The sequence below is a fragment of the Wasmannia auropunctata genome, unplaced genomic scaffold (genome assembly GCF_000956235.1).
Source record: "Wasmannia auropunctata unplaced genomic scaffold, wasmannia.A_1.0 LD336092.1, whole genome shotgun sequence".
NCBI lineage: Eukaryota > Metazoa > Arthropoda > Insecta > Hymenoptera > Formicidae > Wasmannia > Wasmannia auropunctata.
The window spans coordinates 1,419,059-1,435,495 of NW_012026798.1; the positions used below are offsets into that span (position 1 = coordinate 1,419,059).

A 16,437-nucleotide genomic window follows, 5' to 3' on the forward strand; every position below is an offset into this window, starting at 1 on the left:
CTCGCCTAGCCTGCTTTGCCTGCCTGCCTATCTACCTGCCTGCCTTTCCCCTTTCCGCGCCTTTTCCCCGCCGGTTTTCCCGACTCCCTTCTTTGCACGATGTTCTCTCTCTCTCTCTCTCTCTCTCTCCTCTCTCCTCTCTCTAACGCTCTCGCCTCCCCCGATCAGCGGATCTCCGAGCCCGCTCTACCGAATTCCGCTGCCGATCCGCTCTACCCACCCTCTTTTCCTTGCGTATACCCCCGAATTTTATCTCGCGACAGCTTTCTTTCGTCTCTCTCTCTCGATCAACCCTTCCCGATGATCGTCGTGCTTCGCGCCGCAGATCGCGCGCCGTGTTTCGCCGCTTGTTTCATCGCTTATCGATCTCGCCCGTTGACGATCGGCGTCACCGCGTTTAACTCGTACCCTCCATCCGTTTTCGTCGCGCGGGACAGTCGGGACGGGGCCCCCTACGAATTGCGTTGTCGCGAAATCGGTTGCAGAGGCAACGAAAGCAGCGGTTCGGCCTCATGTGTGCGACACATGGCAAATTCGCGCCGTGAAAAAAATTACTTCTCTTTAGGTTTGTCACGTAAAAACCGATCTTCTCTTCTCGCTATAGCATTTCACCCCTTATCGATTGTCTCCGTCCTTTCTGCTGTTTTTTTTTTAAATAGAATGAGGACCTTTTAGTGTAAAAACCGCGCCATAGAGGAAACCTATCGCTCTCGTGGACGACGACACAAATTGGATCTGCTCGAGGCGAGACAGTTGGAAGGAGAGAGAGAGAGAGAGAGAGAGAGAGAGAGAGAGCCACACTGTAATTTTCTCACGTTTTTCGTCTCTCCTTTTCTCCGTCTCCCTTCTCTTCTTCTTCGAAGTATTGATTTTGATCAATTTCACGTTATTCTAGGCGCGAGCTGGCTCCCAAGTGCAGATTCCTACCTTCTCGAGAAATTTACAGGCGGGTGCAAAGCGTGAAAATTTATCGTACCCGGCTGTACCGTCGTCGTCGTCGTCGTTATAGTCGTCGGTCGCTCTTGTCCTCCGCCACCCCTTTCCCAGACTCCTTTTGCCTTTCTCCTATTTTACGCCTTTCCTTCTCCGCCTCTCTCTCTCTTTCTCTCTCTCTCTAGCCCGCCAGTCGCTCTCTCGCGGTGCCCGTTTCGCTCCTTCCTCCCTCCTTACCTCCCCCAGCCGCCGCCGCTTTGCCTATATACTATTTCCACTTTCCCGGTATGTGTGTCAGTGCGGCAATTTGACAGTGGTGTCAGATAACGTGTAATCGCGCGACGGATTGGAACGATTACATCCTGAGTGGTTACCGGGGAGCGATAAACGGGCTCTGTTTATTGATAAAATGACATTGTATAACTTGATTATTTTCCGTAGACAGACATCTTATGAAGATAAGGGGAGAAACACACGAGCGAGAAGTTGCCTGCGACTTCTCTCTCCATCTCTCGAACTCACGCCTCCCCATCTCCGTCTCTATCTACCTATCTCCCTCTCTCTCTTTCCTTCTCTCTCTCTCTCTCTCTCTCTCTCCCTCTCCCTCCCTCGCTCGCTCGTTCTCGCCGCGCGCTCCACTTCGTGTATATATCGCGCGTATAGATTATATATTCCCCAAAAGTTCTGCATTGCGTTCTCGCGTATAGGTACGTAGTACGTGACGGGGAACGCGATCGCCGATAAAGCGACCCGCTCCGAAGAATCGAGACAGATTATCGCCTTACCGCCGTTGATTATCGGTATTACCGCTATTATTATCGGTATACGTGCTCACGCCCCGCGGTCCCAATTGAACGCGCATTTCTCGCTGGGTTCGCTTTTCGGAGGCGAAACGCGCTAAGTATATAGCGATCGGGGAGGGAAAACCGCGCCTTCCGCCGCCGAATTCGGCGTAGGGCGATTATTTTAGCGCGCCTGTGTGTGACCGCGCGCCGACAAAGAAATATCACGTTGTAATCCGAGGCCAAATCGTTGATCTTTATATATATATTTGTGAATTCGCTTTATCGACATAACGTGTCAAAGGGACATGGTATAGGCCCGTTGCGGCTTGCCGCCGTCAATTTTACGAATCATAAAAATACCTTGCGAAATATCGATATATACATACACGCATTCTTTTTTGTTTACTCTGCGTTCGCTTATATTTATTTTGTTGGGCAGCTTTTTCCCGTCTCGCTCTATTTCTAAATTTCATATACATATATACCTTGGCAGTTTAAGCCGTAGACTAGCTGTTTTCTCGCTATATTACAGCGTATACTGTTCTAATCTATATAATACCACCGTATTCATGAGATTCCTGCGCTTCGAGGGAAATTATCTCAGGGCGTTTAATAAACAGCTATTCTCTCTCTCTCTCTCTCTCTCTCTCTCTCTCTCTCTCTTTCTCTCTTTCTCGCCGCGAATAATGACAATACGTCCGATATTCCGATGTCGCGTGTCACTCCTCGGTACGGCCGGTCCGCCCGGTGAGGATCTGAAATCTTTACGAAGGCGATTACAGGAGGTTGGCCTACGCAAGTCGCAATGCCGCGCGGGTGCGGTGAATAATTCAGCACGCCTCTCCAGCAACCAGCTTAGCACGAAGCCGGCCGGCTGCACGCGCGCGCGCGTAAGCGAGCGCGTGAGCGGACGCGTGACTCGACGTGACTCGTGAGCGTTTCCACCTAGAAATCCGTAATCGTACAGATACTTAGGCAGCTGCGAACGTGGCAAAAAGGTGGAATGCGTCACGATCGCTGGAAGTCGATCTCCGAGAAACGCGCCGTCGGCGTTCGGAAAGAAAAAAAAGAATGAGAGGGAGAAAGAGAGCGAGAGAGAGAGAGAATTACGGGCGACAGGTGCGAGAATGCGACGACGGCGTGCTCGGTCCCGGCGCGCGCCACGCGACGCGCGGACGTTTTCAGTTTCGCTGTGTATATACGTTCAGGACGTATATTTCTATATTCAGAATGACGCTGTTATATTTCAGGGAGAGAGATCGATCGCGGGCCCGACACCCCTCTGCAATTTTCGATGAGAGCAGGAAATTGCCGTAATCTCGATGGATTCGATCTTCGCGACGTTAGCCCTGTACCTATATAAGCGTGCCGCCGCCGACGACTCTCCCCGTGGCCGGTATAGGATGAACAACACGGACACGGAGGAGAGGTCATTCTCGCGCGCTCCCGCTATAGCGTCGAGATCTCATCAGCTCGTCGTCGCGTCGACGTTCAACAATTCCGCTTCGAAGAGAGAGAGCTTATTCGATCAGTCGTGACGTTGGAGTTCGCGACTGATCTTGAGCTCCTTCTCCTGATTGCGAGCGGCGCTGAGCTGCAGAGATGATACGCGAATGCAACGAAGGGAACTAACGGGCGGCGACCTGACGTTCTCTCGGAGGAGGGAGCAGAAACGCGGGAGGGGCGGAGAAGGTGCGGATGAGGGTGGATGAGCGCTCGCGCTCGCGCGCGCCGAGGGGAATACCGAACTTCTTTTCTCTCGCAAAAGCGTATATAAGCGCACGACGCGTATATATCGATCGACGGCGCGCTCCGGCCAGGAACACGGCGACGCGACGGCCAGGAACACCTCGCTGTCCGCACTACCGCTCCGTTCTGTATGTGTATGTATGTGTGTGTGTGTGTGTGCCGCGTGCATGTGTCGTCCGATGAATTGTTAACCGCTCCGTCGTTGTGACCGTGACCGATATATCCCGGAGACGCGCGACGGTTTACGCGCGCTCTCGGGCGGCGGACGCGCCCGGCGCGCGTTGTCGATAGGATCTAATTAGAGCGGCGACAGCGGCGGCGTGCGCGCAGAAAAGATTATATCCGCGAACCGTTATTCCCGCCCCGTTATTAATCCCGGCCCTTCGTCGCCCGCCATTTCGCGTTCCGCGAAAGGGGGCGAGAAAGAGGAGCGATCGAGGACGGTATAGGGGGTTGAGAGAGGGGTTGACGGGGAGACTGGGAACTGGGAACCGGACGCGCCGGTCGATCGTATCTTTCACGCATCCCCGTGCTGCCCTGCGTATGCATAATGCACTAACGAGCTATGCAATACTACGTTTACGCGCTCGGTATACCCGCGAGGTGTGTACGTGCAGTATAACACACGTATAGCGAGACGTTTCGCGGAAACGCTGCCGCGTCGCGTCGCGGCAAAAATCGATGGCAAGTCGAGTCGAGCCGAACCGCGCCGCGCCGCGCCGCGCGGTGCCGTGCCGTGCCGCGCTGCTGCGGGGGTTCCGTCGTCGCCGCGGCGGGCGCTCGTCGAACGAGCGTCGTCAAAGGCTAACGTCATTGACGTAGTTCCCTCGAAGGGGTCGGGCCCACCCGCCGATCTCTCGAGGAGCGGAGGAGCGGCTCTCTCTCTTTCTCTCTCTCTCTCTCGGAAAAGTCTCGCCGCCGCGCCGCACCGCATATGACGACGACGCGGCACCGCGCGGCACGGCATGCCGCGTCGCCGTGCGTCGAGCCTGCGCACGCTAGGACGCGCAATGCGACACGCGATAGAACGGGACGGCGAAACGGTACGACCGCGGTAATCTCGTTACGGGATGAGGGGGCACGGGGAAGGAGAGGAGAGAAGAGAGAGAAAGAGAGAGAGAGAGCGAGGGCGGAAGGGTGCGCGAGCGAGAGAACGGGGGCGTCGAAAGTCGGGGACGCTCGGTACCGAGGTGGATTTTCTCAGGGGTAGGTAGGTGGGTGGGTGGGTGGATAGGTAGGTAGGTAGGTAGGTAGGTAGGTAGGTAGATAGGTAGATAGGTAGGTAGGTAGGTAGGTAGGTAGGTAGGTAGGTTGGTTGGTTGATAGGCCAGGCAGGCGTGCAGGCAGGTGGAGGTAGGGAATTTAATAGGAGAGCCGCAGTAAAGAATGTTAATTTTACCGTAATGGCATCGGTCTCTCGCACGGTCACGCTATCGCCCGTTAAAAATTGATATTCCTCGCGTCCTTGCGCGAAAGATGGCTGAGAAGGGGGAGGGGGGCGAGGTGGCGCGGGACGGCGGCGTCGGCGGCGGCGACGGGGATCGCCAACGGGGATAGAGAGGGAAAATGGAATTCCGTTTGTTGCGCAATATATCCCAATACCCAGGCGCAGTAAGGGAGGATTAAAAAAAAAAGGGTGGAAGAGCGAGAGAAGAGCGGCGCGGGAGGGTAATTTCCATGCGATATTCGTATCGCTCGCGATTTCGCCCGGCAATAAAAGGCCCTCCTCTCCGCGTGGCGTCGAATATCCAAGCTCGACGGAACCGTGCCGTCAAAATTTCAAATTGTTTCGATCTCCGGTTAAAAGCGACGTTCAACCGAAGGGGCGCGAGCTGCACGTACGTTTTTGACGTCGAATAAAAAGGAGAAAGAAAGAGGAAAGAGGGAGGAGAGAGACAGAGATAGCTAGAGAGAACGAGGATGCGCAATACACACAGAAAGATACACAACGGAATACCGCACACGCGACACACACATACACACACACACATGCATTCGTATAGTGTTTGCGCGCTTATAGTATTCTTTATTTAAAGAATACTTTTACAATGTGGGTTAGTATGGGGCAGAGGGAAATGGATATAGCTTTAAACGTATAAATGTGCGGAGGAGAGCCTGGAATATAAAGCCGCGTCTCGCCACGCCGCGGTTCAGCTCGAAGCGACGTGTAATATGCATACCTATCCATTACGTATTTAAACATTCGTCTTCCGCGTCCTGTGTAATTTAAATTCGCGCCCCGGGGGGACCCCGACGTCGACTTTCCTCCTACGGCTCGTATATACGTACATACATAGCTCTTATTAAATACAATCGCCTGAGTCTGACGATTAACGCGAAATTCGCATTACGGATTATCGCTGATGGGAGAGACGCGTTATGGCGCAATAAACCACCCTCGCTTTTATGTACCCCATCCGACTTTCGAGAAATAAGAGACCTATAATCGTCTATAGCGAGGTCGAGAGGGAAAAAAAGAGAGGCACGCCAATCTTCTGCGTCGTTAGAATGTTTTCGAGGATCTCGCTTACTCCGCCGGTTGTTCGTTCCCGGCCGCGGCTTTGCTACCAGCCGGAAAATTGCCGTACCTCTTAATGACTTCCCGGCTGATGTAATTTGAAATTAGAGAAGGAAACGCGAGCACGCGGGCTGGTGTGCCGTGCCTCTGCATACGCGTCAATACGCGCGCCGACCCTCCCGGCGAAGGCGATCCACAAGGCGTTTTCCCCGAGCTCCCTGCGCGAAACCAGGCCATGCATGTATAATATTATTATATCGATTACACAAAAGAAAATAGCTACCTCTTAACGATAACACGATTGTCATTCGTGCGTTCTATATACAGCCGTTATTACGCGTTGCGCGTGCGAAACGTACGTACGTATGCGTTCGCCGACGATGGGAGGAGAAGGAAAGAGAGGGAAGATTTTTCTACTCGTCTATCAGAGATAGAGAGAGAGAGAGAGAGAGAGAGAGAGAAAGAGGAAAAAAAAGGATAGACAGAGGGAAAACGAAGATCGACCGTCGCGCACCGTCCCGATAAAATCGCGCCCTTATCGATTTCTATAAAAATAAATTACTACATTTTTAGAGAGCCATTACATCAGACTTTTCCGATCCGAACCGTCCGCCCGTCCGTGCATCCGCTTATACACGTACGTACGTACGTACGATACCTACGTTACGTACGATTTCGCATATACGTGTAATATGTGCTTGCGCATCGCGCGCAAATTGGGCCACCACGTATGCGCATTGCCGCATCCGCGACAGGTACTTTAGCGGCGCGCACCCGCACCGTAAATGCCGCGACTGTCCGAAAAGACGATAGAGACGCGCGACAATCTTGCGATCGCGCGGATTCTCGAGAATGAACGAATAAAGTACCATAATCAAAATAATAATAGCTCTGAATAATAGAAGCGAGCGCGCTGCCTACGCGAAACTCTTTCGCAAAACGCAAGAAAGTACTACCGATTTTTAGACGTCGTCTCGGGGCGTCTCTACGCGTCGTACGCCCCGGGATAGGAATATATGTTAACACGAAACGGCAACCGCCGCTGGTGCAACAACTCGCGCACCAGATTCGTATCGGATACGTGTATTTGAAATTTATCGTATCCACAATGCGGCGGGACATGCGACTCCGCTGCGGTAGACACAAATTCTAAATTAAAGTCCCGGGATTACTCTACCGCGGAAACCTTCCGGGAAACAGGCCGTGTTCACCTTCCGCGAATTTGTCCGACATTCTGGAGGTAAGACTTTATTCGAATTTATTACATCGATTGTAACTATTTTGTACAATTAAAGTATCTCTTCTCTTTCTCTTTTTAACAATGAGTTTATACAATAGTACAACGTGTCCAGGTACTATTGACGGGAAGGCGAGGGAAATGCCCGCGGAAAATTACGAACGTAAAGAGAAAAAGTAAACCGTGATTTCGCCGAATCTTGTATTCTCCTAGGAACCCGAGGATTACTCGAAGGTCACCGGTATCGACAGAATCGGCAGAATGGGATTTGTCGTTTCGACCTCCAACGCCGTTGCCATACAGTCACTGGCAGCCTCCACCTCGCCCAACGATTCCAACACCATCCCCAAATTATACCTGAAATATAAATATTCTTTGTAAACTAAAGTTTCACAATTCATAACATTAAATAATATATAAATAGATATATACCTATATATACAATAAATTATAAATAAATTATATTATATAGGTATATAATGAAATACTAATATTAGAAAGAACGAAGAATTGGTAAAATACGCGTATTATGTCCGTATTATATCATATCTTAACGTTCGATTTATCGTGACGATTCTTGAGATAATTGGCTATCCGATTACTCCAGAATACAGATATAATGCTATCGTCATGCGAAATCATTACAGATAATAAATGACCATTGACTCGTGCCACGAAGTTATCGTCACGATAATCTGTTTATAGCAATCAATTGAGGCCATGTAGTACCAAGTCTGATGAGAATTTGGATCGATTTTCGCGGCGTCCCTCAAGGTTTTCTCTGCCAGTCTCTGACTACCCAAATAGTGATAAATAAGACCCTGCAAATAATCACATATAGAAGCAATATTAGATTTATAAATCTATTTCCAGCATTGTACAAAGTTATAAAATCATACAAAATATGTGTAAAAAGTTTCATAAAATATATGTTTAATAATTAATGCATGCAGCGCAAAAATTATTACCAGGTGTTGTAAACTCTTTATGTGCGAAGGATTGATTGAAACAGCGTTTTGATAGCATTGCTTCGCTTCCGTGTACTCCAACTTGTACTCGTGCAGAAGGCCACGCTGTAAAGAGATAATTGTACTTTATTATCGTGCAACATTGTGTAACGCTCCCTCAACGAATCATCCAATCTGAATCATCGAACATAAAGATTCATAATGGCAAGGAGAGATCCGTGCTATTATACCGTGTACATAATGTGGTGACTCAACGGGAAGATGTTGGTGGCCTCTTGGAGGGACAGAACGGCACCGTTCGGTTGGTCCAGGATAAGGAAAACCTCGGTGAGCAGAAGCCAGATCTGCAATTGCAGCAGCCATGCTCTCTGCGGCCCTGGCTTCGGTGTGAACGAGCTAATTGACGAGGCGACCTCGGAAAGGGCTTGCTCGACTCTCGAAGCGGCTAATGATTGCGCATGCAGGGAACCTACCGGAAAAACGTCGTCTTTCGTGAGATTTTTTTTTTTAGTCGATTTTTCGGAGACTATTGTGGAGGGTCTCGGTCGAGGGTTTCGTATTAGAAATTAATAATTAAGTTTCTAACGGAATGCTGGGGGGTACGTTATTGGAAAATGCGATGAGAGTTTGATTCAATCAGTTTACAAGATAATACAATCCATTTTTTTTTTGTTATTACTTCTGCCTAACGTGTTATTCAATGTTATCTATATATTAACACGTGTACGACGTGTTTTACTCACTCGAGTCCTTATCGGACATTTCCGACGTGTAGAGCTGAAAGACGCTTCTGGTCTCGCTGCGCTTCTCGCTGTGTTGCTCGTTACAATTAACATTCGTCTGATCCTCATAGAGACTTTTCCACAGATGCAGCATGTGGCTGATCGTGTATAGCGCGTCGACACCGCCGATACTACGCAACTCGAGATGCGCTTTCACGTAGAGGAAATTCAAGTTGTCCGGGTATTCCTCCAGCACGCTGTTTATCACGTGCAACGCCTCGGAATACTGCTTGTGTGCCGACAGGAGTAACGCGAATAAATGCAACGACGGAATGTGCTCTGCCCGTAGATTCAGCGCAATTTTCACGTGCACGATGGCGTCGGTTATCTGCCTGTTTATCGCATACTCGTGAGCGAGATAATACTCGGCCAGATGATCGTTGGGATCGCACTGTTGCGCCCTGTTCGAAAGAAACACGATCCTCTATTAATCAATTAAGAAAAAGAAAATTCACGAGTACGCGGTTTCTTGATCGTTACATATCGAGTTACGTGAGAAATACGTACTTTTGAAAGCAGTCCAACGCGGTGTTCGTGTGATTCACCTTGTCCTGCTTGACGATTGTGTTCGTGGAGAGCATACTGTGACCGATCCCGATGTACAAGTGGCATCTAGACTGCATCCCCTGCGGACTCGCCGTCTCTCGTTGCAGAGCCTTTTGACTCCATTCAACACCTTCGTTTATCTGCTCAAAATCGTCAACTTTTATTACGGGAATATGCTTTTCGCTTTTAAACGTAGATGAAGAAACGCGGATGAGAAAGTTTATTTACCATATTCAACTGCTCGTAACACAGCCTCGCCGCCAACAGACAGGGCATCACTTTCTGAGGCGATAGCCTGGCGACTACCTTCAAAACTCTATACGCGTGCATGTACCTTCCCATGCTGATCAGGCATAGCGCGTACTGCGTCCATATGTGCACCTCCTCGTGAGAGAATTTCATTGCCCTTTCGAAAGACTGTCATAAAAAAAAAAACATTAAATATCCGAGTAACATATGAATTTTTCTTATCGCGATAAAATGACAATAGGATTAAAAAAAAAAGAAAAGAGAAAATCTCAACCTCGTGTAAAAGTTCCACTTGACTCCATCTGACGACGACAACCGTGAGTAGATCGTAGATAGCGGTGGCGTTCTCGAACGCGTGTATCCTGGCTTCCTTGAATTCGGGCGATTGGCTGAGAACGGCGTCCCTCACCGCCATCGCCTCGCTGATCAGTAACAGCAGGATCGACTCCTCGTACTCGTTCCTGGGGACGAACATATTCGGTCCCACGTATTTCTTTGGTTTCCATGGCGAATCCGACGGATTTGCGCCCGAGTAATGATTCGCCCGTCTATTACTCACGGCTGCTGCGACATTCAATCGATATCACTTTTTCCTTTTCGAGAAAGGAATATTCCGTCATATTTATGCGGTTATACGCTCATGTTATCATTACCCATTGTGTCAGTTTGTCCGTCCGGTGGTTTGTAGTCGGCGCCGCTTATGCCGCGTAGCAACACTTCCGCCAACTGTCTGGTCAGCGTTACCCGCAGACTCTGAGTGGTTGTAGATTCAACAGCAGATAAAATCTCCCTGTCGGAATTGGAACAGATTAAAATATCCATGAAGAGAAAATTATATATGTAATAATTTTTTTTTTCGAAATGTCGCCTTACAACAAGTATCTTTCTTAAAAAATTAATATTCTGACAACTATTTTTCTTAAAAAAATTAATAAATCATAAGATAATTTTTTAAATGTAGGAACTGAAGTTATGGAATTATGGAGTTATAGTGTTATGTAATTAATGCGTACCTATAACGATTAACAGCGGCTTGTATGTTGCCGGTTTGAACGTACAATATCGGCGCTCTTTGCAGCGCGGTCTCCAAAATGGGACCGATTTGCTTTGTGGAAACTGGAGTTGGTGTGGAGTACGTACCTATAAATGAAGAAACGTTAAAAAAAACTACATATTTCTCATCGGCTTGAAATTCTGCCAATTACCTGTATTACTATTTGTGATTATAGTGGAAATACCATTTTGTTGCTGCATAGCAATTTTGTCTTGCTCCTGCAAGTACACCAGCGTCAAGTCGCCAGAAATCTCGTAACACTTGATTATCTGTTCCTGCCATTCTGCGATCTTGTATTTCGACTTCGAGTTTGGCGGTAGCCTTTCCAGACAGAGACCTGGCACGAGTAACAGTTTACAATACCAACGTCAATCAGGAAATACCGGCACATTTATGTCAATGCAGAAAAAAAAAACTAAATTTAGTATACAAAGTAAAATTAGAATTTCCCAATCTTAGTGGCCGAAAAACGTGTATGACGAAATACTTTACAAAATTTGTTATAGCTTCATTCCTTGTAAATAGTAAGGATCTTCACATTTTGTGCTTGCCCCAAACTCATCGCAACTAAACTCTAGTTGTATTCGATAGAAACAAGTTGATGAAATTAAATATCAAAAGAAGCAAAGGCACAGAACTTTTGTTTTCGTTTGAGATTTCTTTTTTTTTTTTTTGAAAATTCTAAATATTGAAAAATATACAAATGAGATAACATGCTGGTATATATATTCTTAAGTTCATAAAAGCATTTACAAGCAAGCTTCTATATCGTGAAAAAGATGAATATTATAAAGTGTGCAGTATATATGTATATTAAGGGTGCGTTAACTAAATAAATTTCTAAGTAGAGACGCAAGCAAAACGAAGCAAACAAGCATACAAACCTTTGATCGCATACGATTCTGCAATAATGCGCAGTCTTCGGCAGGACAAATGTTTGTCAGTGTCTAAAGTAAACGATCTTTCTTTCTCTAAATCATACACAAGCCATAGTAATAAATGAATATACTGGATAACAAGAAGTTTATGAATTAAATAAATGTGTCTAATTAACTCGTTACTAAGATTAGTGCATGAACACGGGAAGAACAATATATATATATGCGGTAGAATTGTCGAAATATATAGTTTTCAAATTATGCTAACTATCATGAAATGCCTATGCTCAATGCAAATCTTGCACAAAAAAAGATGTATATATATATGTATATACATATATATATATGTATGTATATATCTAACCACATAACTATCAGAACAAAAAAACTACTGTTAAGAAAGAAAACACAGAAAAACTAATAAAGCAAGCTGTTATATGTGTACCTTTTTAAATATTGCACTAAAACGTACTACTATCGTCAGAAAGGAAGGAAACCATAATAGGTGTCAATTGCAAACCTTTAATTGCATACGACTCTGCTATAATACGTAAACTTCGACAAGGTAATTGCTTTTCTGTGAGTGTGTCTAGTTCGGCTTGTTGATAGTGGTGTAGCGCGTCCTCGTACATTCCCATCGCATAGTGGAGCTTTCCAAGTAGCAGGTGAGCGTCCAGTACGACTAACGCCTGGAATGTCACTCATCATTAGCAAGTGAATTTTTCGAACACCATCAGACACGATCGATTTTTACTTTTTATCAGACATCTATCCCTTCGCAACATGACAGTGTACCTGTTTATCTTTCTCATTAGCAGCTAGCAACAGGTACGTCCGCGTTTCCGTTAATCCATTTCGTGCCTTGACGATATTAGCGTCTATCGGCGGAGTTTGCTCCAGAAAGCTCTCCAATCTCGCTTCCCCGCTTAAGAAATTCGCCAGACATTCTGTCGGTGGAAAATCAATTAGCTGCTACAGAATTCTTTCTCTGAGTTTATATATATAACTACAGACTTCGTACATGCAATTATTCAATAAAATAGAATTTATCGGGCATTCAGTATCGTTCGAAGGAAATATTCGGCGGCGTTCGTCAATTCTATTGCACGTATGTACACATCGATGTATTACTATTATGTAAACGTCATTTTCTCTCTGCGTGTCAGCCACGCGAAAGATGCGGGATTGAAAAAAAAAAAACGACATAAATGATGTAGCGCAAAACATCGCGGAAACAAAATATCGGAAGATTGTAACTCGATATACAATTAAACGGAACGAGCGTGACATTTCGTTCACGCAGACTCTGCGGATATCCTTGATCTTTATACGTGACATCTGACGTGCATCTTTTTTTCTGTCTGTCTCTCCCCTCCCACTCCCCTTCTCCCGATCGCTCTCACTCTCTCTCTTTCTTGCAGAAAAACAGCGGTTGCGTCGTGTCAAAGCAAGAACACGTAGGAGGAGACAGTCACGATCAGACAGCGGAATCGCGGGCCGAGAAGGGCAAAGGACGGCGGGAGGGGGGGAGGCAGAGGAAGAGACATTTACCGTTGCTGGGGTACTGCACTTTTAAGTGTTCCGCGAGCTGTATAACCTTCTTCCAGTTGCCATCCTCGCGATTCCGATCGATCTCGGACTCTATGCGGAGGGTGTGACCCTTCTTGCTCGTCATCGCGAACCGCGACGGAGGACGTCGGCCCGAGTCACCTACTGGCGGTCCAGACCTCAATCGGTGCCGGACAGCAGCGGCAGCGACAGCGGCAACGCGTTATACGTGGCGATGTATCGATCATCAGCGGCACTTCCTCGCGCGGGATCAACGCGGCCGGTCATGGCAATCCAGCAGCGGCGGCGAGGAGATATCTGCCCGTTCCGAACGCAGTCCGACGAAACGCGCGACCGCTCGCGGACACGTGCGCGTGACAAACTGTCACAAACGTCATGGGACCCCGTTCGTTCCCCCGCACGCGTGGACCCACCGTTCCGGACGAATTTGCATAGCTGCTCTGCGAGCGAAGTGCGCTCCGATCGCCGACCAATCGCGTGCGCGATACGCGACCGCGCGACGCACGTGGCGCTCCTCCGTGCTCAGCCCTGCGATTGGCTGCTTTTCCGTGAATACGCTCCGTGTGAATCCGCGTGTTTTTCGAAAATTATCCAAACTTGCACGTATACACCTTATATGAAAAAAATATCAGCTAAAATGCGTTTAATATGAAAAATGATATAAATATCTCCTCTAATATTTGACCTCGAACGACTTTTCTGTGCATCGCGGTATGCAATTCCGTCGACAAGATTAAAAGCACATTTCACAGATCCATATCGATTTGTACCTTTCAAATTTTATTTTGTAAATTTCTTGTCTATCAATTGCTTATTTATTTAGTGAATATGACGATATGGCGCCTCTTACGAAAGGCACAAACAGAATTTAAATCTTTAATTTCAATTAAATAGCGCCGATATATATATAATAATAAGAAAAAGAACTAAATTTAGAGTAGTAATCTTTAATTGTATGTGATTTCTTCTATCGATTAATTTAACGGACATACATTTTTTTATTTTGTTATAAATTATAAATGATATGAACAATATATATTATATAAAATATATAGAACACTTTTTTTACAAATATATAGTTACTTCTGAGCTAATACGCTTATTTATTTAATGAATATAACGATATAGCGCCTCTTACGAAAGGTATAAACAGAATTTAAATCTTTAATTTCAATTAAATAACATCAATATATATATCATAATGAGGAAAAGAATTAAATTTAGAGTAGTAATCTTTGTATTTTCTTCTCTATCGATTAATTTAACAGAATATACTACATTTGTTATTTTGTTATAAATTACAAATGGTATGTACAATGTATATCACATAAATATATTATATAAAATATATAGAATATTTTTTACCTTTTTTTTTACAAATATACAGTTATTCCTGAGCTAGTATGTCAAATAATTGTTTGCAACGTTCCTTCCACTTCGCTCGAATGTCAGCTATATTATGCTGCATGGAAATATTAAAAATGTATACGTCGTTCACGTTTAAAAAAAAAAATATATATATAATTAAATGTATGTAAAGTGTTACAAAACCTGTAGTATGTGTACACCTCGTTGCGTGAGTACAATCAGCTCCTTTATTCCATCGTTCGTTATGTCCATGTAGCTTATGGAATGCACGGGAGCGTCGAACAGTTTTCTGGTGGCCAATTCCCACGTGTCGCCTGTCAATGCGAAGATCAGGACCTCCTGACCGTAAGTACCGAGCAAGATCTCGTTCTGACCGTCCATATTTATGTCGGCTATACAGCAGCACAGAATACAATCCGACGATTCGCTGCCGCTCAATATCACGTCCTGCTTCATCCCGTGCCGCAGGATGTCTCTGGCGAAAAGAACGGGATACACTCGCATCTTCGGCAATCATTAATTTATAAACTACTTACTTGAAGACAACGGCGTTACTTGTACTCGAGATAACGGCATTTAATTTCAGAACGTCGTCCTTGGGGTCGCAATCCTCGGCTGAAATTATGATTTTTATCCTAGACTGTTGTGCATTGTATGTATAAATGATGCATCGAAATATTTACAATCGGCGTCTACGAAGGTCGGTTTGCTGACGGTGTTTCTATGCGGGAACACTATCACACTCGGTACAGGCTTGTCGTATCTCAGCAGCCAGCTTCGAGAAACTTGCAGATCCGCCACGTTCACTATGGCGACCTTGACTAGACCGCACTCACAGCCGACGGCGGTGACCCTCCTGATTTTGACATATGCGTAAGATCATATCGGGATAAGACGAATTTTTTTTCTCTTAAATATACATACAAACCGCTTATAATTGTCGTAATAATAAATATTGATCCACAGCGCGATCGCCTGGATGTCGTGCAGCTCCGGGAAATATTTCTCGATGGGGGACTCGCTGTAAACGTGGCTCGATTTATCCTCCCTTATCATATGAATCCTGTAATCGCTTCCGGATATCAGCCAAACTACCTGCAAAGTTTCAAATTATGCTATGGAGCAACGGAGATCGTGACGGGTGCGATAGTAGTCGCAACCGTAGCTCGCTGACGGTTTATATGTCATGACAGTTTACGACATACCTCCTGTGTGGAGTTCTGTTGCGGTAGAACGGTATGGTACAGATGGTAAGGAGTGTACGACAGCTCCACCATGAGACAGTTCTGGGCTATGGCTTCGACCGAGCTACCCTCATCTCCTTCGCCGTCCATCGCACCCTCCGTATATATGTTCAGATATCTCTCTATCATGTCCGCGCTCGTTTTCATGATCGTTATACCTATCACGAAACTGTCCCCGGTGTCGGATTTGTTGTAGGCGTCGATGGAAATAATTTCCGCGCCACCTAAGACAGATATATAAAAAAAGAATGGATTTGTGCACAACGCTGTACTGATTAGAGAACTCGCGCGGGAAGACGCCTGTCCTTGAATACAATAGTTTACACACTGGGAATATACGTGAACAGCAACTCCTTCACCATGGGCCTCAGGAATTCCGGCGTCTGATGGTACTCGCAGGAGTATATCTTCCTCTTCAGGGACGCCACTAGCAATTTGTTGGGACTGCTAGTCGAGCACAGCTTCGTCATGGAGTAAATGTTACCCTGCGACGCCAGGGGAAACCAGTGTGCGTCTATAAGATTGCTCGTCATCGTAGCCGTTCCGTCAGGTGGACC

The 16,437-nt window shown here is 46.4% G+C and overlaps 2 protein-coding genes across 9 annotated transcripts; both read right to left on the reverse strand.

Moving 5' to 3' along the window:
* Positions 1–7,212: 7,212 nt before the first annotated feature.
* On the reverse strand, positions 7,213–13,777 carry LOC105462903 (tetratricopeptide repeat protein 7B). Of its 8 annotated transcripts, none has more exons than XM_011709808.1 (15): positions 13,251–13,777; positions 12,495–12,646; positions 12,220–12,388; positions 11,706–11,768; positions 10,973–11,158; positions 10,781–10,907; positions 10,421–10,557; positions 10,042–10,331; positions 9,747–9,935; positions 9,480–9,658; positions 8,934–9,373; positions 8,421–8,659; positions 8,191–8,295; positions 7,952–8,043; positions 7,213–7,579 (listed from the first exon to the last, which is right to left on the reverse strand). In XM_011709808.1, the coding sequence occupies exons 1-15, from the start codon at positions 13,372–13,374 to the stop codon at positions 7,447–7,449; spliced, it is 2,625 nt and encodes an 874-aa protein (XP_011708110.1). In that variant the 5' UTR covers positions 13,375–13,777; the 3' UTR covers positions 7,213–7,446. The 8 variants fall into 8 exon arrangements, with proteins under 8 accessions (XP_011708110.1, XP_011708111.1, XP_011708108.1 ...); XM_011709809.1 differs by having other exon boundaries at positions 11,006–11,158; positions 11,706–11,792; positions 13,251–13,776; XM_011709806.1 differs by having other exon boundaries at positions 11,706–11,792; positions 13,251–13,776.
* Positions 13,778–14,487: 710 nt separating this feature from the next.
* On the reverse strand, positions 14,488–16,435 carry LOC105462908 (kaptin-like). The gene is made up of 7 exons (XM_011709822.1): positions 16,209–16,435; positions 15,842–16,104; positions 15,565–15,731; positions 15,320–15,492; positions 15,173–15,251; positions 14,820–15,111; positions 14,488–14,730 (listed from the first exon to the last, which is right to left on the reverse strand). Exons 1-7 carry the CDS (start codon positions 16,411–16,413, stop codon positions 14,656–14,658), a joined length of 1,254 nt encoding a protein of 417 aa, XP_011708124.1. The 5' UTR covers positions 16,414–16,435; the 3' UTR covers positions 14,488–14,655.
* Between the last annotated feature and the right edge of the window lie 2 nt (positions 16,436–16,437).